The 21,178-nt window shown below is 43.3% G+C and overlaps 1 protein-coding gene and 1 long non-coding RNA gene across 2 annotated transcripts; one reads left to right on the forward strand and one right to left on the reverse strand.

Moving 5' to 3' along the window:
* Positions 1-1,015: 1,015 nt before the first annotated feature.
* Positions 1,016-4,564, forward strand: MYOD1 (myogenic differentiation 1). Its single transcript, XM_039707055.1, has 3 exons — positions 1,016-1,756; positions 3,238-3,316; positions 3,868-4,564. Exons 1-3 carry the CDS (start codon positions 1,202-1,204, stop codon positions 4,116-4,118), a joined length of 885 nt encoding a protein of 294 aa, XP_039562989.1. The 5' UTR covers positions 1,016-1,201; the 3' UTR covers positions 4,119-4,564.
* Positions 4,534-21,093, reverse strand: LOC120501185. Its single transcript, XR_005627238.1, has 4 exons — positions 20,547-21,093; positions 12,556-12,633; positions 12,105-12,235; positions 4,534-6,151 (listed from the first exon to the last, which is right to left on the reverse strand). It is a non-coding gene; the product is annotated as an uncharacterized LOC120501185 (long non-coding RNA).
* Between the last annotated feature and the right edge of the window lie 85 nt (positions 21,094-21,178).

Below are 21,178 nucleotides of genomic sequence, written 5' to 3' on the forward strand. Positions count from 1 at the left end.
ATATGCATTAAATATATTATTTTAATTATTAAGTCAGAGAAATCACATAGTTGAATTACTGAATTCTGCTGAGAAGAACCTAATTTCCCATCTCAAATAATACTCAAAAAAAAACCAGAGTAAAAAGTCTGGCACCCTTGAGAGACGTTACCAAAACCCATCCCATTTCCCCAGGCTCCAAACTCTCCCACTGCTAGAAACAAATCCTTATCGAGCGAGCCGTCCAACAGCAGCGCAACCGCAGCAAAACGCCGCGGCACGGAGCGACATCCATCTCTCCCAAGGTTTCCGAGCGAAGGTGAACAGAGCTGGAAGAGGAACCCGGAATGCCAGAGTTCCCAGGGATTCCCGGGGGAAGGAAGGCTGGCGCTTCCCGCTGGGACAGGCCCGCAGCGCCACCGGGTGGCCGCCGCCTGCCCGTCCCTCCGCTCCGCGGTGTCCCCGCTTCCCTCTGCCCGCACCTCCCGGCTCTCCGCGGTGTCCCCGCTTCCCTCTGCCCGCACCTCCCGGCTCTCCGCGGTGTCCCCGCTTCCCTCTGCCCGCACCTCCCGGCTCTCCGCGGTGTCCCCGCCGTCCCGCACGGTCCCGGCTGCCCGGGGTGTCCCCTGGAGCCTCCCGCCCCCACGAACGCCCCCGCTGTAATTACCCTTGTGGCCGCGGACAGAGCTGTCCAGGGGCTGGGGGCTGTGAGGAGCCAGCGGAGCCGCCACGGGTGTGTGCGGGGAGAGCGGGGGCGCGCCGCTGTCCCCCCGGGCGAGCGGCCGGCGGCACCTTCGGGCATCGGGGCCGCTGCTCTCCCTGGCGCGGCGGCAGGGCGGGCTGCTGAGAAAGGGAACAAACAAACCGGGGAAATGCAGCCCTGCGCGCATCCGAGCGCCCGGGCTGCCGCTGCCCCAGCGGGACACCGCACCCCCCCCCTCGGCCCCCGACCCGCCCGGCCGCGCCCCCCGGCCCGCCCCGTCCCGACCCGCCGCGCCGGGGGGCTCAGCCATAAATACGGCCCCGAGTGGCGCTCCCGGACCGGCGCGGCTGCGGAGGGGGTCGGGGCAGCAGCCAGCGCTGGTGGCCTCGCCTGGGAGAGGCTGCGAGAGTCTCGGCTCCGCGCACCCGCCCGGCCGCAGAGCAGCCCGGTCGAAGGCCCCTCCGCTCCGAGCCCCTCGCTGTCCCCCCTGGCCTAGCCGCTGTCCCGTCTGCCGCCCCCATGGACTTACTTGGCCCCATGGAGATGACGGAGGGCTCCCTCTGCTCCTTCACAGCCGCCGATGACTTCTACGATGACCCGTGCTTCAACACGTCGGACATGCACTTCTTCGAGGACCTGGACCCCCGGCTGGTGCACGTCGGGGGTCTGCTGAAGCCCGAGGAGCATCCGCACCACCACGGGCACCACCACGGGCACGAGGAGGAGCACGTCCGGGCGCCCAGCGGGCACCACCAGGCTGGCCGCTGCCTGCTGTGGGCCTGCAAGGCGTGCAAGAGGAAGACCACCAACGCCGACCGCCGTAAGGCCGCCACCATGAGGGAGCGCCGGCGGCTCAGCAAGGTCAACGAGGCCTTCGAGACCCTCAAGCGCTGCACCTCCACCAACCCCAACCAGCGCCTGCCCAAGGTGGAGATCCTGCGCAACGCCATCCGCTACATCGAGAGCCTGCAGGCCCTGCTGCGGGAGCAGGAGGACGCTTATTACCCGGTGCTGGAGCACTACAGCGGGGAGTCGGATGCCTCCAGCCCCCGCTCCAACTGCTCCGATGGCATGGTGAGTGCTGCAGGGACGGCTCCCTGCCACCAAGGTGCCCTGGACGCTGTTGGTCCAAACCTCAGCAGGGCGAGTCACCTCTTCCTGCCCTTCCTATAGCAGCTGCCTTCTGTACCTCCCCAGGCAGAAGACAGAGTCCTTTCTTGTGCCTTGAGCACCCGCAGCGAAGGGAGGTGGGGTCCCCACATGGCAGGATCTCTGGGAAAGAAGAAGAATCTCATACACACTTTGTTCCCTGGGATAAGAAGTTAGGCAGGTTCTCCATGTCCTGGAGAAGCCAGGGCAAAGCTGCTGGGGGAGAACTTTGGGAAGCTGCCTGGAATGGGCACCTCGGGGCATTGCCTGTGATCCCATAGCTCCTGAGGCATCTCTGTTTCCATCTTCTGCCCTATCATTACCTTTGAATCCTCTTAAGGACAGCAGAGAGCAAGGGCCCCCTAGGACATGGTAGTTACACGGGAATTTGTAAGAGTCTGAGTTTTGTTTTCTGCCATTCATCATGACAACAGGAGGAGTGTCTAAGCAACAAGAATTGTCTTTCTTGACCCTTAAGAACAAGATTATCCATTTCTCTTCTCACTCACTTCATTCCCTCCATAGATATTTACAAGCAATAGGAAGGAGAATCCAGGCTTTCAGTCCTATTTGTACATTACGGGCATGGGAGAAGAAGGGTGGGTGCCAGAGCGGGTGTTTCATCCCCACATCTTTTGGCTGGGGCTGCAGGTTCAGCCTCTGGTCTGACTCTGGGCTGGTGGCATGTGGTGACCAGAGTCCAGGACAGCTCTCTGGATAGGCCATGAACTGCCCTTTCAGACCAGAGATTGCTTTTTGTGCCCTGGTGGGGATAGTCCTTACTGAGTTGAGTATCTGCGATTATGAGATACTTAACAGATTGGAGAGATTTGCACAAATTATTCCTCTTCAAGATACAGCCTCTTTTAATACAGGAATTTAATTGTGGATTAAACTATTGGAAACAAATATATCAGTCAATGTTCTAGAGCATTTTCTTTATGAAATGGAAATGGGAAGGGAAGCTGAAGGAAATACAAAGGGACAAGGTAGACAGAGGCTTGTAAAGAGGAATTAATGTTTAGAAAAATCTTCAAAAACTAAATTAAAAAGACATAATTTCCCTTTCACACAGGTCTCAGGACATTCAGGTCTCCCTGTTGTAAACTAAAGATACATGAGGGGCTGTATCTGATCAGAATGCTGGAAAGCCTAATTTCATCTGTAAAGCTGCAGCATTTGATGCAAGAGTGGTAACTTAACTGTGGAACAGCTGTGCCACATAAAATATTCTGGGGTGGACCCCATTCTAGCCATGTTTTTCCTTACTCAAAGAATCTACAAGTTGATGGCATTTCAGACAGGACTGGAATGATGGCAACAGACCAGAGCCTGAAATATGAAATTAGTTGGTTCCTGGGATTTGGGTAAGAGTCTGACCTCACTCGGATTTCTCTCCTTCCCAGATGGAGTACAGTGGGCCTCCTTGCAGCTCTCGCAGAAGGAACAGCTATGACAGCAGCTACTACACAGAGTCCCCAAACGGTGAGTACGTGCCCCAACGGCAGTGTGAAACACCAGACAGAGGCAGGCAGTGCAGCAGCTTTCCTGTGCCTGCTCCGTGTCCAGCTGGGCTGAGAGCAGAGCTTGCCTTTCCAGCCAGCAAGCCATTGTTGCTAGTAGAGGCACTGGATTTCCTCTAGGTGCATTTGCAAATATGGGCATGTGTTATAGCTGTATTTCCCATTTTGCAAATCTGAAAGTTGGATAGAAGTATGTTATTCTCTGCAACTAATTTCAGCATTTAACCATATTCTACATGAAGATGTCTTACTCTATCATTGATCCAAAATGGAGTAATTTATGATTGATTTCAAATCTGCTCTTCCCTTTCTATGGACTCAGTGAAGCCTTAGATCCTCCCTGTCCCCAGAGCAGCACACTGTGGTTGGACCTCTCTTCCATTTTGAAATTATAATCTGTTTTCTGGCTATTGGTGTCCTTCACCAATATCCATTTCCTCTGAGTCTTCACATGCCCACAAATGTGTTACTTACCCATTGGATAATCTGAGCACCTTTTTGTCTGTTTTTTAGATCCAAAGCATGGGAAGAATTCTGTTGTTTCCAGTCTCGATTGCCTCTCAAGCATTGTAGAGAGGATTTCCACAGATAATTCCACATGCCCTATACTGCCTCCGGTGGAAACTGTTGCTGAAGGGAGTCCCTGTTCCCCTCCAGAAGGAGTGAATCTGAGTGATGCTGGAGCCCAAATTCCTTCCCCCACCAACTGCACCCCACTCCCCCAGGATAACAGCAGCAGCAACCCCATCTACCAAGTGCTATAAGGACCCCTCCAGCTGGACTGCACCAAAAACCAATTTGCTCCGTTTGGCCTTGCTCAAGACCTGCCTTCTAAGGTTGAAAAGACTTCTTAAGACTTGTTCCAATTTTAAAATATCACTGAAAATTCCTTCAACTATCTAACTTTGCAAACCTGTATCACTTCAAAGTACACATAGTTATTTATTGGTTGTTAAACTAAAGTTATTTAATACGTCTAGAGATAAGATCGTATACCATGGAATGGCCAAAGTTTAATCTGGGCTGTGGGGAATAGGAAACTGGCTCTTGAATGTGGAGGAAAATAGAAATCTACAGTAGTAGTGGCATGATAGATCCTTCCTATTACTCCTGTTCTGGCCAAAATAAGGTTGTGGACCATTTTTTATAAAACTTTTGTATAATTGTAAATAAGAGTTGCTTTCCAAAAAAAAAAAAAAAGGAAAGAAAAAGAGCAAAAATAAATAAATTTGAAAAAAAAAGAAAAAAAACCCCAAAAACTTAAAAAGAGGAAAAATTTAAAAATATTTAATATTGCTTGGTTTGTTGTGTCAAACTTTAACTTTATATATTTATACGATGTGGTTGCCAAGAATGTTTTCAACAGTATTCTAAATAAAGACCCTTATTTATAAAATCTGTGGTGTTATCTTGACTTTCATTAGGGCTTCTAGAATTACTAGTGCATTTAGAAGTGGTATTAGATCCCTGCCTTGGCAGGAAGAAGATACAGGCTCTGATTCAGCAAAGAAATCAAGAACATGCTTCAGTTGCACTACTTTGCATAAATATGCTGCTGTCAAAGGGTCTCCTTTCTTTATATTCTGGTGTGGTCACTGCTAAACCTAGACCTGAGCATCACAAGTCATTATTAGAAGGGTCAATAAATAAGCATGTTTCTCCTCCTGCCCCCAAAATTTACAATTACATTGTAGGACTTGATATTAAAAAGATGTGTTGAAACTAAGAATCACAAAAAATTAGACACTCCAAATTCCAATGTAGCTACTGAAACCATACAAAACTCACAAGAACAGATACTATATTTTGGGATAAGTGTTCACATTTTTCATTCAAGTTCTATTTTGTAAGTGTTTGTACCAAGTTCATGTATTCTCAGGTATTAGAAACTAATTGAAAATGAGTTTTTGTCATAAAGTTCAAGTCACAGGTTACAGTTTTCCTCAAGTTCAAGTTGGAATGTAGGCCAAAGATAGGCAGTTTTAATTTGGATTTGAACTTTATGCATCCCTGGCAGCACTGCTCCAGGGATTTGCTTCTTGTTTAGAGCCTCTCTAAAAATAACCAGTGGGCTCTGTTTCATTCAGTATCTATGTGTAACCTTGAAAGCTGGCTGTGCAACTGAAAAATGTTTAGCCCTGAGCTGGCTGTCATTGGAAAGTAACAATCAGGGCATTTCTGTGCATCTGGACAAGAATAACCAGCAACTGCAACCTGTTTCCTATCACATCCCTATGATTTATGGATTTTGTAGAAACATCACAGTAAAATAAAAACAAAAAACACACTGAAAATCAATCTAGGTATCGTCACCATCCCTAAATACTTTGATGACAGACCAGTCATTGTATTCTCTGCTAGGTGACTCTTATAGAAGGAGTTTGTGCAGCTCTTACCTTAAGCAGGAAAATGAAAGAGGGAACAGCTAATTCCAGGGAATGTCTCCCACTCCTTTAATTGTGTATGGCCTTGAAGATCAATGTTCTGTGGAGAGGAGAGGAGCAGGCTGCCATGTGTTGAGCAGAGCAATGCAGTTGCTTCTCCTTCTTCCTGGGGCAGTCATGCTCCAAGCTTGGTGATTTATCTGAAGCCAGAGGGGCAGGGATGGTAGCAGCCATGGGTATTCCTTCCTCATCCCTGAGCTTGTGGTCATGGTGGATGATAAATCAATGTCAGAGCACAGGACCATTCTGAGGAGCAGCCCAGTCTCCCATGGGTCAGAGGAGCCTCCAAGGCACGACTGGCCACTCAGCATCTTCAGCAAAGTCCAACTTTGTAAAGGTCTCCCAGTGATTCCCTGTGGGCAGAAGACACTCCAGCCCATCAAGATTGAGCTTACTACTTTCAATTTTCCATTAAAAATAAAAATCAAACTAATTTGAGAATGTGCTAATTCATACTGTCATGAATCGGGAGGGTCTCTACTAAGGCTGGAAAAATACCCCAGGTTAGTTGGAAGCCTGTATCCCTTATAACAGCTAAGGAGAGACAGTTGCCTCAAAAATCAGGACCTCACACATCATCAATATCATTTTCATTGCCTTCAGTAAACAATCAGGCCCACAATGCAAAAGATTTTTAAAAAAAATGCTTTCGTGAAATACTAAAATCTTTTAATCCCCATAATTTGAGACTGGCAAAAGTATCAATTTTACTGCCATTAAATGGCAACCAAAAGTATTTTAGTGGCACAGGAATGACAGAGGCTCTGGACATGCAGGCAGCACAGAGGTCATGACTGCCTTGCTTGCACCCCACTTCTGAGGGACACAATGGGGGGTACCTGGCTGTAGGGCTGGCATGGCAGAGCAGGCACAGGGCACTGGTGCTCAACAATGTACACGCAGTTCCATGTGAAGTCATGTATATTGCATTTCACTGATTTATTTTAGCCACCCGAGTTTCCACATACTGATGTTAATGTTACAACAGAGAACAGGCATTTAGCACATCCCAAAATAGATGGATGGATGGATGATGAGGAAAAAATATTCATAGGTTTCCTATGCAGAGCCCATCTTTCTCCCATTGATGTCAGTGAGAAGAGTTCACTGGAGTAAGGCCAAAGGGCGTCAGCACTGATAAATACATTTTTAGGTTACAAATACATTTATTTTTTTACTTAGATAAGGAAAATTGTTCCCCTGTGCCATTTCTTTCTGTTTATTTATAAGGTAATAAATATATTAAAAATAAAGCCCTGTGCATCAAGAGGATAGCATGTAACTGATAGAAATATATCCCAGTCTATGAGTAAATATTTTGAGGCTAGTAATATTTGGATTCAGAGCTTTAGTTTAGTTCTGACACAGCCAAGGAGCATATGCAAGGCTGATCCAACATATACAAACTTTGGTTCTTAAACTGGGCTCCTGAAGATGAATTTAGGCATTTAGGGTTGATCCTACAAGACAAAGTGCAGCCTACCTTGGTCGACAGAAACACTCCAGCATGGGCTCTGAACACAAAATGATAGTCTGAAAGTTTCTATCACATAAACTTTCCAGTCCAATGCGATGTTTCCTAAGGAACACTGCTTCCAAAGGCAAAGTCATACAGATACAAACAAATAAAGGAAAGTAGCTGTCTTCAAACATAGTGATAAGTGTGCATTTTAGCAATGTTTGATTTGATTTGGTAGCTTAAGAAAGCACTGCGTGATAAACCCATCGTTACTGGTTTATCTCACTCAAACCACTGCTATGGAAAAAGTGAAAAGGAATACATTTATACCTCACTTACGTGTAATAAATGCTCTGATTTTACATTTCATCAGATCATTTGCCAGTACGAGAATGAAGAGGATCTTTTTCCTACTTTCAATATTCCACAACAAAGTGCAATAAAATTGCAAATAACAGTGTTAAACACCATTTCCTACATTAACATAGCAATACTGCTACAGAAGTATTTCACATACTGAACATTCAATTTTAGGTAAAAGATATATGAACTATTCCTGGTATATGTTTTCCCTTTAAAAAGATGTTATTATCTGTATCCAAATATATAAAAGAAATATTAAATTGGCAGTCACTTCACACCAGATGCTGCTCTTCTAAAATGACTTGTCATTTTCAACTCAAGATAAAGACCTTAAAAAAATCCCTTGAAAGTGGACAGAAAAGCAGTTTTCATTTTACATCTTACATTTTGCAGAGACATTTGAAAGGTTCAAAGTGTGCAAAGGGCCAAAACAGCCATCTTCAGAAGAACTACATCCAAAGCAGACTATTAAACCTTTCTACCTCATACCTAATGAATTTTAATGAATTAATTAATTAATATTTCATTTTTGTTTAAAAATTTCCTTGAAATCAGTAGGAATATTTGCAGCTTCAGTAGGAATATTTTCATGCTACTGCACATAATGCTGTGTGGGATAGTGTTCACGTAGCAGTGCAAAGCCAGGACAAACTCCCTGCTGTGACCCTTTGCTCGTGCTCTGGTCACTGACCCATTTCTGTCACAACGCTTTCAGATGTGCTGATGGCCCTGAGCACAACCCTCTGAACAAGCTGCCAGGCTTTAGTGCTCACCTGATCTTGAAAGTACCGTCCAGAAACTGCCCCCATAATAGTGCTGAAAGCCTACAACAGCTCCTAAACGAGCGGCTGACACGCAGCCTGTGATAGCAGGAGATGGTATGAAGGTCATTTCACATAACTTGCATGTGGCAATCTTGGCTTCACAGGCAGTAGGTAAAAAGGCCTCTGTAGAGTCAGAGTGCAAATCTCTGACAGCACGACCTGGAGATCATCTTGGGAGGCACATCCAAGTACCTCATCAAGCACTATTTACTATCAGCTCACCCTCCCTCAGCCTTTCAAATCACTGGTTTTCTAGTAAAACTGTTGAACAGCCATGACCTCCTCTCCTTGATGGATGCAGCATGCCCCCTTCTCAACAGGCTTGTTGCACAACTGGGAATGTCATTAAGTGGAGACCTTTCCATATTTGACATTTCAGGGCTAACGAGGGAGGGGATGGTCCCTAGCATAATAAAGAAGGGCTGTCAGATAGTCCTTTCCCTCCCAGGACCCAGCAGAAATTAGGAACATGTCTGACAGAGCCATTTCAGCCAGGACAAGGAATCCAGAAATTTCCCTGTGGACCCAGAAACCTACATTTTGCATACACAGCCACTTCTGAATAAAGATCTTAACACTGTAAGCTAATGGTGAAAACTGATCTATCCTGTAACCACGGGGTGATAGAAAACCTCAGGGGTTTCCCAATAATAGAGTCAACATGGCACTGAATTCACATTTTCTTACTACAGCACTAATTACTTTTATCATCTACAGGCATCTTAGCAACATCAACAAGTGTGCTATTTCATGTAATACTCAATGCATAACCTCACATTTATCAATAGCAAGGCAAATACTGTAACTATTTATTTAAAAATTACTAAAAACAGACAATAACCCACTTAATCACACGACTGAGGGAGGTTGCAATTTCATTGGCATGTTGTTATTTTTTGTTGGCAGTCAGATTCACTCAGAAGCCTGGTCTCAGCACAGTTACCACATAGTGCTGCATATCCATGGCAGTAAAAGGGGTTCCCCAATCTCCACAGTTCTCCCTTAATCCACCTGAACTGACCTTGAGCCTTTTCTGGTCCAACAGCCACATCTGCTGGGAAAAATATTAACTACATTTCTTCCTGAAATCGTTGCTTGGTGAACTCCATGTCCTGTTTTATCATCTTTCCATAATGTAAAGTTTGTTGGTGCAGAAATAGCAAAAATATTCACAGTCTTCAGACAGCACCTGGAGGCCCATATACTAGGAGCATCAAGAAAAATATATTGGAAAAACCAATTTCCTCCCTACTAAGAACCCTCTCCAGAAACAGAGAGAAAAAAATTGTACAAATAGTATGGTTGGTTGGGTTTTCGCTTTTTTATTGCTAGACAAATTCTGGGGCACAACTCTATTTTTCTTTGAGTGAAAAATAAAGACAAAGGGAAGGAGAAAATGGAAGGTCTTTGAATGCATTGTATGGCCTGTGCTGAGAGCAGTGGTCCTGAGGGAGACAGGCTGCTTGCCCAGAAGGCAGGTGGGGAAGATGCAGAGGAACTGCAGAGGACAGCAGGATCACAATGACATTCTCTGGTGACAAAGTCCCTCAGTAGGGCACAAATCTTGGCCAATAGACCAAGGGAGGTGATTTTTCTCTCTCTACTCTGCTCTGGTGAGATCCCACCTGGAGCTGTGCCTCCAGATCTGGGTCCTCAACACAGAAGGGATATTGACCTGTTGGGGTGAGTCCAGAGGAGGCCACCAAGATTATCAGAAGGATGGAGCATCTCTCCTATGAGGAAAGGCTGAGAGAGTTGGGATTGTTTAGTCTAGAAAAGAGAAGGGTTCAGGGTGGCCTTTCAGTACCTGAAGGGAAAATACAAGAAAGATGAAGAGACACTATTTAAAGACCATGTAGTGACAGGACAGAGGGGAATGGTTTCAAGCTGAAAGAGAGTAGGTTTAGATTAGGTATAAGGGAGAAATTCTTTACTGTGAGATTGGTGAGACACTGGCACAGGTTGCCCAGAGAAATTGTGGGTGCCCCATCCCTGGAAGTGTTCAAGGCCAGGATGCATGGAGCTCTAAGCAACCTGGTCAAGTGAGAGGTGTCCCTTTCCATAGCAGAGGGGTTGGAACAAAATGATCTTTAAGGTCGTTTCCAACCCCAACCATTCTATGATTCCTTTTATGCTTCGGCCACACAACATTCTCTTTTTTCACATCAGTGCTTTACTTCTGAATCCCAAACCAAATTAAACAATACCTTTTTGTCCTGAATTTTTTTACTTGTTTTTATGGCACCTGTGAGTTTCCTGAGGCAGGAGCCTAGACAATCCACATTTGAGAGATGCTGCTTGCTGCAGTGTGTAAGTACCTTTTTGAACCAAGAAGCAGCAAGAAGCAGTGTGTAGGCTTTTCTCCAGGCCACCGGAGGGCAGCATTTCCACGAAAAACAGGAACTTTACTTTTTTTTTTTTTTTTTTTTTTTTTTTTTTTTTAGTGTATCCATTCCTTCCCCCCCCAAACGCTACCATCTAACTCTTTCTCAGCTCAGGTAGAGAGTATCATTTCACACCGCGACAACTGAAATCAATGAGCCAAATTCCTACCCAGTGTAAATTCATCAGTCATACTGGCAGTTGACACAGTGTATTGGGATTATTACAGCAAGTACAAGCTCATGGTTTGAGTTTGGATGCTCAAAGATGCATTTTTATGGAAAAAAACTGCAGGCTTTTGTGTCTATATGACAAGGCATCCTGATATGTGGACTAAAGTTCAGGATGAAGAGCATCACAGAGCAAAGCATTTATACAACAGCTTGTAAAGGGAGACCCATTCTCCATGCAGGGCACGTAATGCTCTTATTACAGATCTAATGGCATAGAAATACAAATGGATGCAAGGGGGTTCATGTGTCACACGTGTTCCTTTGTATGGGGCAGGTCACACTAACATCCCTTTGTTCCCTTTGGAAAGGAAGCGGGTATGTGCCAGGCACACGCTCTACGCTCTCACAGGCTGTCTTCTGCAGAACTACACACTTGAAACAGCTTGCAGTTGAAAGCCAGCTGCACAAAATGTAGTCCCAAACATGCCTTTCAAAAGCTTCACAAATGCCAATTACATTAAGCGATAAGAAAAAAAGCAACAAAGTAATGTGCCTAATTAACAAAGCTAGAGATGGAGCCAGCCACTTGGTTTGAAGTACTTCCAAGAGAGATGTTAAGTGCAATGGTCAGGGCAACTCTGGAAGAAATAAATTAACATGCTGGGTTAATATTTCAAGCTCTGTGGGAGTAAAAACTGTGTGTGGTAAGGGGAAACAAAGGTAAAAATATCACAGGGTACTATTCTGTTTGTTTGTTTGCCAAGGACACTTTAGCTTTTGCCATTTATTATTCTTCATGGTATGATCAAAATTATGCAAGAAGACATAAAAGTGTCAGCATTGCGTCACTGGCCTTGCTAAATTTATCTTTTACCCACCTGTTAAATCTCGGCTCAAGGTCAAGAGAAAAACCATTTTAAGTGAATGGACTATGAGATAGACACGTTCATGAAAAATATCTTAGTAGGGTTCTTTTATCTTTAGTACTATCTGCAACCACAGCTTAAAATATTCCCCACACTATAGGACAACAGTGGAGTTTTTTTCTGGTCCTCATAAATAAGAGCAGCTAACTGACAGCTGCCTGGTTCCAAATTTTAGATACCTGTGGTTGGGAAAGCTCAGGCCTTCACAAACTCTCAAATTCCAGCAAGTAGTGTGGCTTGAATCCATTCCAGTACTCATCTGTTGGCAGCTGTTTCCATCTGCTCCTTCTTGAACCATTCTGCTCACTCCCTAGGGAAGAGCAGGAAGACTGTCACGCAATGAACTTGCTTGTTGTGAGCTGGCTGCTCGTGTTTTACCCCAATCTGTCATCTCACCTCATCTGCTCTCTGGTCTTTTTTTGCCATAAGAATTCTGAGTTCTGCTCTGCACCTCAGAAGGGGGAAAATAAACCCAAAACCAACCATTTCTCAAATTATTCCTTTTTTTAAGTACAAATAATTATTATGAACAAGAGATATGGAAAAGATTGATTGGATCACTGAGTCCTCACAGTTAATCACACAGTAATTCCTGCACGTATGTTTTGCAGCTAAAAGTGTCTGACATACCTTCACTTTGTGATGAGGGAAGGCAGATGCCCTTCAAGCCCTCCATGACCATTACCTGTGGCTTTTTTTGGTTTGGTTCTGTGGTAAAACAAAATGGAGAAAGAGGTTAAAAAAAAATCAAAACTAACATTTTCTATTTTAGACATCAGCATTTATGTTTCCAGACTTGCAGCTGAGCCTTTAAGAACTTTGGTTGACTGAGCAAATGTCTATGCACATTAAGGTTTCTCTCTTAATTTGTCCCACTGCTATTTTATGTACTTGTTAACTTGATATCTACACATTAACATTAATTGGCCAGACTAAGCAAAAGATTTTAGTTTTTCTTAAACAAGATAATTAGTTTTATATTTTCATCTTTGAAAGTTTTAATTTATACTTTTGATATATTATCTCTAGCCTGATTTCCAACTAGACCAAATCTCCTGAAGTCTCTTGGGCATTCAAAACTTTCAGGTGTACCTGAAAATGCAAACTTGTGTTCAGAAACATCTCTTCTTTTCTCAGTCCCAAAGTACCTGAAAGTACATTCCTAAACATAAGCAGCATTCTGCAGATCCTATTCAGCCTAGGGTTCAGAGGGGAGAAATACTCAATAAGAGAAGCAATACAACAGAATATGGAAACAAAGCTGAGGAAGATTCCATTAGTAACACAAATGCAATCATCTGGATTTTGCCCTAGCCAGAATTATACATATTTGTGGATATATTGGTCAAAATCCTTCCTAAGGGCTTTACAAGCATCAACTCAGGAAAGCAGAGTAATTTCACTGACTTGCCCCATCACCTTTTCTGTGCTGCACTGTCCTTTGCAGCATGCATCTGTCTGCCTGGATTATGCAGTGGTCAAACTGGGCCACATGAGCACAGCACCACTTCAGCACTTCTGCATGGAAACCTTTCTATATAATGAAGGCTTCTGAAGGGGCTTGGCATGATAAAGCAATTAGGAAACATCTTGGCCCACATCCTGAATTACTACCACACAATCAACCATTTCCTCCACTTTTTAACAGGGAGGATAAGCTGGCGAACAATTTCAGAAGAACTTGTAGAAATCTATCGTATTTTTTATTACGGTTGGAAAATTTTCAAAGAAAAAAAGGTCTTTATTATAGGTTTGAGAACTGGACCCTCCTGTTTTCTTGTTGCCCATAGGAGATAAATAAAATAAACATGCTATTGTAGGCCCTCTTAGGATGAGAATCCATCCTAGAAGAGCAGAAAGGTCCAAGTTTGTATGAGAATGGACATTTCTTAAGGAAGACCCAACTCTGATTTCTTGCAGGCCAACTCTGTATATTTTGTCCCACTGTGATCCTTCTCTGCTTCCTCATTATTTCCCAATTCCTTCTACTGCTGGGCTACCTAGAGGCAAAGACTACAACTGCAAAACCTGGCAGAACCCACAGATGAATCAGAGTGAATCAGTAAACAATGACTAAAAGTGCAGCGTCATAGGAACAAGCATATCACTGTTCCTCAAGTTAAATCATTTAAATACAAACCTGCTGCAAATCTTAACAGGAATTCCAGCCACGGTCTGGAGGGCTGGTATAGTCCTATTGCACTGGAATTCCTACAGAAATCTTCCCCAGGAAACCTGGTAGAGCACATTCCTGCTTCCTGGAGTGCAGAAACCATTCATTATAGCGTGTCCCAGAAGGGAAAGGCAGAGGACAAGCTAATAGAGGTGCCATCCCTTCACTATTGCCTTTCTTCTAGCTCTGAACACTTCATTTAACTGTAACAAAAAGTTGCTGTCAATGCTGAGGCATAGGCCCAGGCATGAGACAGGATAAAGAAACCTTCATTTCCAGAAGCTGGTCCAAGATTTGGAACAGAAAGTAGATTTTGCTTTCCATTTACTCACATTGATATTGTACAAATCCTGGCTTTTGACAAAAGAAATGCAGCAGATTTCATCCTTAGTGCCAATTATTTAACTAGCATCACTGGAACTATTATACTTTATATCTCTTCATATGCAGCATTCAAATAATTACTTCAACAGGATTAAATGTCATATTTCATGGGACTGGCTGTGTAAATATTTACAAAGCTAGAGAACAGAAAATACATCTCAGAGTTATGGATTCATGTCAAATATTGAGAAGCTGAGTTAATCAAGGGATTTAAGCAATGCTTTAAACCTTTGAGTTAGCATTGTTGAGATTTATTTAAACCACTCTTACCTTTTAACATCTAAAGTTTTACAAATCATTTATAACAATAAAGACTTTCAGGCCATTTTCCCATCTGTTTGTCTGAGGACATTTCAGTTACTATTGTGAACTCAGTAGGCTGAACAAGTAATAACAGCTGTGAAAAGTGAATCATTCAACAAAAACAAAGTTCTCATTTCACTAAAAAAAAAAACAGGTAAGACATTTTCTAATTATTTTGTTGTATTAGAGAAATAGCCAGCTGATGGGCAAGCTTATACATTTTATAAAACGGAGCATATTGCATACTCCTCAGTCAGAAACAGACCCTATATTTTTCTGGTTTTTTGGTGGTTAAATGAAAAAGAAACACTTGCAGCACTGAGAGCTGCATGCCTTTTTCAAGAAAAGACTAGCACCTCCTGTTCTGTATTCTGTATATAGTAGTTGTGAAATACATATGTCTGTATCTATGTGTTTGTGTCTGTTGCTATGTTCATGCACCTGCAAATTGGCTGAGATCTTAAAAACATAATGACAGCATTAGTAGAGTTTTGTTTTCAGAAAAGGCTGACTAGGCCAGTCTGAGAAAGTCAGGGACCTTCTAGGACCCCAAAAACAAATCAGCTAATAAAATAAAGCCAAGTCCCTGACCTTTTCTGAAAGTCTAGCTGCAGTACATGGTAGGAATTAAATGGTTCCAACCTATGTGCCCTCTTTTGGCAATGCAGATTCAGAGCCCTCAGGATGACTGAGCTCAGCTCGTAGTAATGAGTTTAGATAAGGGGTTTTTGGTGATGTGCTGACAGGAAACTTCCAATTGTAAGCTCAATTTTCCTCATCACCAGCTGGATTTTTGCTGGATCACACCTAGATCAGCATGAAGAAGAGGGACAAATCTATATCCTTCCATAACAAGGTATTGTAACAAAGCAGCACATTAGCTGAATACCTAATTTCAGATGCTTAAAGTAGATTTTGCTGTGATTTAGCCCCGTGATTTCTTGAGGGGCAATTATTTCTGTTTAGGGGAATGTCTCATCAAAGACAAATCCTGACACTTTTACTTCAGTCTGGACTTGAGGATGTGCTCCAAAAGAAGCACAGTGCTTCACCCAGGCCAGACTTAAGGAACTGGGGGTTAGACAGACAACTCACCAGTTTTTTGTAGTGGTTATTGCCATTTTTGCCAGGAAGGTGAAGTCTTCTCTTTCCCTACAGGTAAAACAGTTTAGAAATCTCCCTAGCCCTTCAGCAAGCAGCAGAACACCACTTCCACCACCTTGCCTTACTTGTGGGCACGATCTCTATAATTGTATCTGCTTGGTTCCATCTCCCATCAATTTTCAGCAAAACCAAATGGATTCAGGTGGGAGTTTCTCTTAGTTAACAGAATGGGTAAAGACCAAATATGATCTCTAACATGTCACAATGTTACTTCCATTTTTTTTCCAGAGCAGCTTCCATTTATCTCACAGTTTGGTGCACTCTTTCTCAAGGATCCCAAAGGAATTTACAAATCAAAAAAGAACATTCACTCAGAAATGTCAGCCCAGTAGAAATGGATGAACAAGTGCAACTCATGAGGCAAAGCACAGCAAATACTTCTCAGCCCAAAGCAAAGCCATGCAACAGTTGGAAAACATAGATGGGAATGAAGTACATATTCAAGCAAAACTAAAGTAATTAAGAATAAAAAAAATCCAGCTATAAAAGTGCAGGAACAAGCATTTAGCCATAAATTCTGCTGCTCTGGTTACTCTCATTAAAAGCATCATGCCTTCTTTGTATCAGGCTTTGGGCTACACATCTCTTCAGACATGCAACCTCTCTATGACTCCCTCAGTCAACACCAAGCATGAACCCACAATTTTTTTCTCTATTCTCATTCTTTCTATGAAAGGCTTTCATCCAATTAATGACAATTCAGAGGGGTAAATCGAGCCTTTCAGAAAAGTAATAACATCTGCATGATTGCAGCTGCTTTATTTTTAAATGATTTTCAAGGACAAAATGAGTACATTGCATGCTGAAGTCCATCACAGCTTTCCATTTGAAGACCTCAAACCAAATGATTTACAAGGGTCAGTGCTAACAGATAGAGCAATTCACAGCATGATGTAATCTAAAACTGATAAAAAACTGCACTGAAATACTGTTGAGTTGTCATGAATTTAATACAAGAGAGCACAGGCTGAATTATAGCATTCAAGCATTGCAAAACTGGTCCTCCAACCCTGGCTGCCTTTTCTTTTGAGGTTATAACTCTTACAAATAATTCTCTCAGCCTCCTCCAGCTTTAAAACATTTTGAAAGTATTCTCCAGTTTTATTCATAGTTGTGCACAAAGTCACAGGTTCTCTCAACATCTCTTTTTCTCTTCATATTGTTACAATGGGTCATTCTTTTTCTTTGAAGAGAAACTGAGTGATAAAGTCAGAGCTAGGCTTACATTTCAGGAGCAGGAGCTTCTTCAGCAGTCACCATTGTTGGTGTCCTCACTAGAAACCCCAGTGAAGGAAGAGGCTACAGATGAGTGCAGAATCAAGTACTCTTGACACACCAGTAAAGCACCAAAGCATACAGCAAAGCTTCCTCATGTGCACTTCTGTGCTTATACAGCCTGAGATTTGGATCTGTCAATCCAGGGTCTTCAGTAAGAGGAAAAATATCTTCATACAATAATGAATATAATTAAATAAAATTTTAGAGAAAGGTTAAAATTTTACTTTAAATTAATGAGTTACTAAGTTTAGGAGTGTTAAAGAAGATATGCTCAGTCATCTCCCACATTGAGAAGAAAGCTCCTTTAGAGTTAGAAATCACTGCAGTTCTCAGCTAAAGAAGTAGAGAACAGGGGGATTAACAAAAGAATAGCATGTAAACCCACTAGTTTATTTTTTTAGTTTGTAGACAGAATTTAGACTTCTGTCTGAAAGACAATCTACTTTTTCTTGTATATCATTGCTCTGAGGATGCTGAAGTATAGGGTGATCCCAGTATACCAGATACAGAGGGGAAAGGAGGACTTACTCTTCCTGTGTCATCAGAACAGTGAGGTGACCTAACATCAGTGACAAAATTAGTAAATGGACTCACTCTCTAACTCAGCTACACAGTAGTTTGAAAACTAAAATATATCTATGGCTAAAAGTTATTCTTCCACTATCACCATTAAAATTTTTGAGTTAGAAGAACAGCTAAAATTACAGACAGACCAACAGGACTGCTCAAAGTGCACATATACTCTCCTGACAGTAGGTGTGCCACAAGGGAGACCTTCAGAGTGACCTTTCTAAACTCTACAGGTCGTTTTCCTCACTTAGGCCAGATTTTGGTCAACCCCAGCTCAGCATAGATGATCATCAAAATCTCTTACCAGTTATCAGAATAAGTTCAGGGAAAAGTGTATTTCCAAGGTGAATGGCTTTTAATGCATTTAAAAATTTTCTGGTAACAGCACCTGCAGCTGCTGCTGCTATACCATAATCCTTTTCCAAACAGATTGTGAACTGTTTGGAAAACCTACCAACCCTGTGCTTCCTACAGAGGTCTCCCAGCATAATTAAGGCTGGTTTAGTTATTTTTAACATGTAAAACTTAGTAAAATTAATTAATAAGTTAACTTAAAATGACAAGTTGTATCACAGAAAAGCTAGATGGGGACTCACGCATCCACCTTCATATGAAGTCCTCCTTAAAGATATCAAATATAAACCAGATGTTTAAGGATTTAAAGATGTCAAACATGAACTATAATAAAATCCAGTTATAACAGCATTCGTTTTCATGGGACTAGGAGAAGATAAGTCCTACTGTCAAGTTTGGGATTAATCATAATTCCACAGAAAGTTTTGTCTGCAAATTGGAACTTGCAAAATTAGATGATTTTGTTTGTCTATCATAATCCAAACATTTCTAATTATGAAAAATTATTTTTTAAAATTAAACTAGAATGTTATATTGCTATATGGCAAGCTTAAAGCAAAACTTTGCTCAGACACAGCAGCTGCTGGACTGTCTTAAACCTTCCATTCCATGCAAGCCAAAGCCATCTATGTGGTGTTATCAACTATGGCTAATTAAACAAATGCAAACCATGCCGCAATCTACCATGCAAAGTAAACTCTTTGTGCCTTAATATGCAGCTATTTTGTCACATGATCCTTGTTACATAAAGATAATATTTTTGAACACTTTCCCTCTCAAGCTTCAATATAAACTTCAAACATGATTTGATTTCAAACATCATTTTCATTTTCCATGTGAAAATGATGTCTAAGCTTACGTTCCAATTTACCTTCTATTTCAGCAGCTATCTTGGTCCAGATCTCACAAGCTCCTGCTTGCCCATCAGTCTCTGATTTGGGGCCCTCTTTCATGTCTTTTGAAACATCCAACTCTTCTGTTTCTACCAATGCTTCTTCATCAATTACAGCCTTACAGTAGCTTCAAAGAAACCTTACAGGTCACTTAAGCATGGCCTCCCCACCTGAGTCTGTGAACACTCTCTTTAAACAAGCTTTCCAGCTTTTAACATTTACTCCCAGATGACTTCTGAGGTCCTGCACCACCCTCCTTCAGTTCCCCAGACAGGAAGGGAAACCCAAACAAGGGAAGCTGCACATCTCTTTTGTTGTACCCACAGTCACCTTAGATCCCAACACTGAAATTCCTGAAGAGAAATCACTCACTGCAGGTAAGGTAACATGGAAGGCAGGAGCTAATGAGATGGGAGTCTTTAAAGTTGTGGCTGTGACCAGAAGGACCCACAAGCCTATGGTTCACAGGCTCTTAACATCTTTCCTGGGTCACCTGCCCTCCATATCCTTCATTAACTCTCAGAACGTACCCTACAGCTCTTTCCCCTTGGTCCCCAGATCTATTATTATCAAAAATAGGCATTTACTATGATTTAAAAGAATTTTGCATGTATTATTTTTGTCAGTGAGTCAACACTCTCTTTTCCTTTCTTAATGCCAGGCTTGGGTTTGCAGCCCTCTTCTCCCTCCGTGTCCTCTGGCTGGCAATTCTCAAGGATTTTAGATAGTGTTTCTGCACTTGTGATTCTCAGATTCTCCCTCTGTCATCAACCTTTCTGCCTCTGTTCAGTCCCAGCGCTGAAGCTGCTGTCTGGCATCTCTTCCTGGAGATTTTTTCATCAGTTTATGCTAGCTCAAGTGCAGAGTTGCCTTGATTTAGCCTCACTTTTCCATTTCTCATTCATAGCTGATACAAGTAACATACTCCCATTCCTGCTGTCTTTCCTCCCTTTTCCCAAGAGTTGCACACAAATAGCACCAGATCCCAGGCCTTCCTTCTACCTCACCAGCTTAAAGAGCAGCCTGTTACCATTTTCACAGACAAATCTGCTGGTTAGACCTCTTTGGAATATCTCACCACAGCTACCACAAAGTTTTCTTCTCTGCATCCCAACCATGCAATGCTCTTTGCAAGGAAGCTGCAGGTAACCAAACACCTCATCTCACAAACCTGAGTGCACCAATTGCTCCTTCACAGCCCTCCACTTGTTCTTCACCTGCTGTTCCCACACATCTGAATTTCTCTCCTACTTGGAAGTTCAACCTGGCTGCATTCCCCGGGTCTGCCCTCTTCTTTTGAGCATTGTGTTGTCCCTGTCACTTGCACACTCCATCAGCATTCCCTAACCATGTACCTTTCAATTGTATGTTTCACCAGCCTATGCCGTTCATCGTGACATGACCTCCCATGGTCAATCCACAAAAGCTCAGCTCTCCCATAAGCCCATTCCTCCTGAGAAACTGACACCAAATAAAACAAAATACAGAGCACATCTACATACCTCTCTTACTTCTTTTCTGCACAACCATCTTCTTGCTGTTCTTCAAGCTCCTTGCAAGACAGGAACTGGGGGGTTTTTGAAATTTCCCTTGTCATTATTTGTGAATTAACGAGAATAAAAAAAAAAAGAATAAAAAACAAACCCAAATTGTGACTTCCTGCCAACTTGGGTGTTAGGAAAATTAACCAAGTGAACAGCAGGAAAAGATGGAGAAGTGGTGTAGGTGTTTGGAACTGAGTAAAAGCACAATGTGATAGGAAGGGACAACCCTGGGTGCCCCCGCTCGTGAGGCAAGAAATTTACACCTGGGGAGATCCTGAGTTCTGCCCTTCAGCCAGCCCGGTCCAGGCAGGACGTGCACAGCCGTGACTCATGTCAATGCTCCAGAGGGTCACCCAGAGCCGAGCGAGGGCCAGCACCGGGACACCCGCCGCTCCCGAAGGGGACCCTCGGTGTGACCACCGCGGAGCTAGGGGAAGGTGAGCGGGGCGGGAGGGCGCTCTGCCCGCAGCCCCGTGTCCCGGAGCGCCCACCCCCGTCCCGGCCGCGGCGGCGGGCGCGGCCCGCGCTAGGACCCGGGCGGGAGCGGCGCCTGCGCGGCGGTGCCGGCGGCGGGCGGGCTGCACCGAGCG

The sequence above is a fragment of the Passer montanus genome, unplaced genomic scaffold (genome assembly GCF_014805655.1).
Source record: "Passer montanus isolate IOZ18808 unplaced genomic scaffold, ASM1480565v1 scaffold2, whole genome shotgun sequence".
NCBI classification, from domain to species: domain Eukaryota; kingdom Metazoa; phylum Chordata; class Aves; order Passeriformes; family Passeridae; genus Passer; species Passer montanus.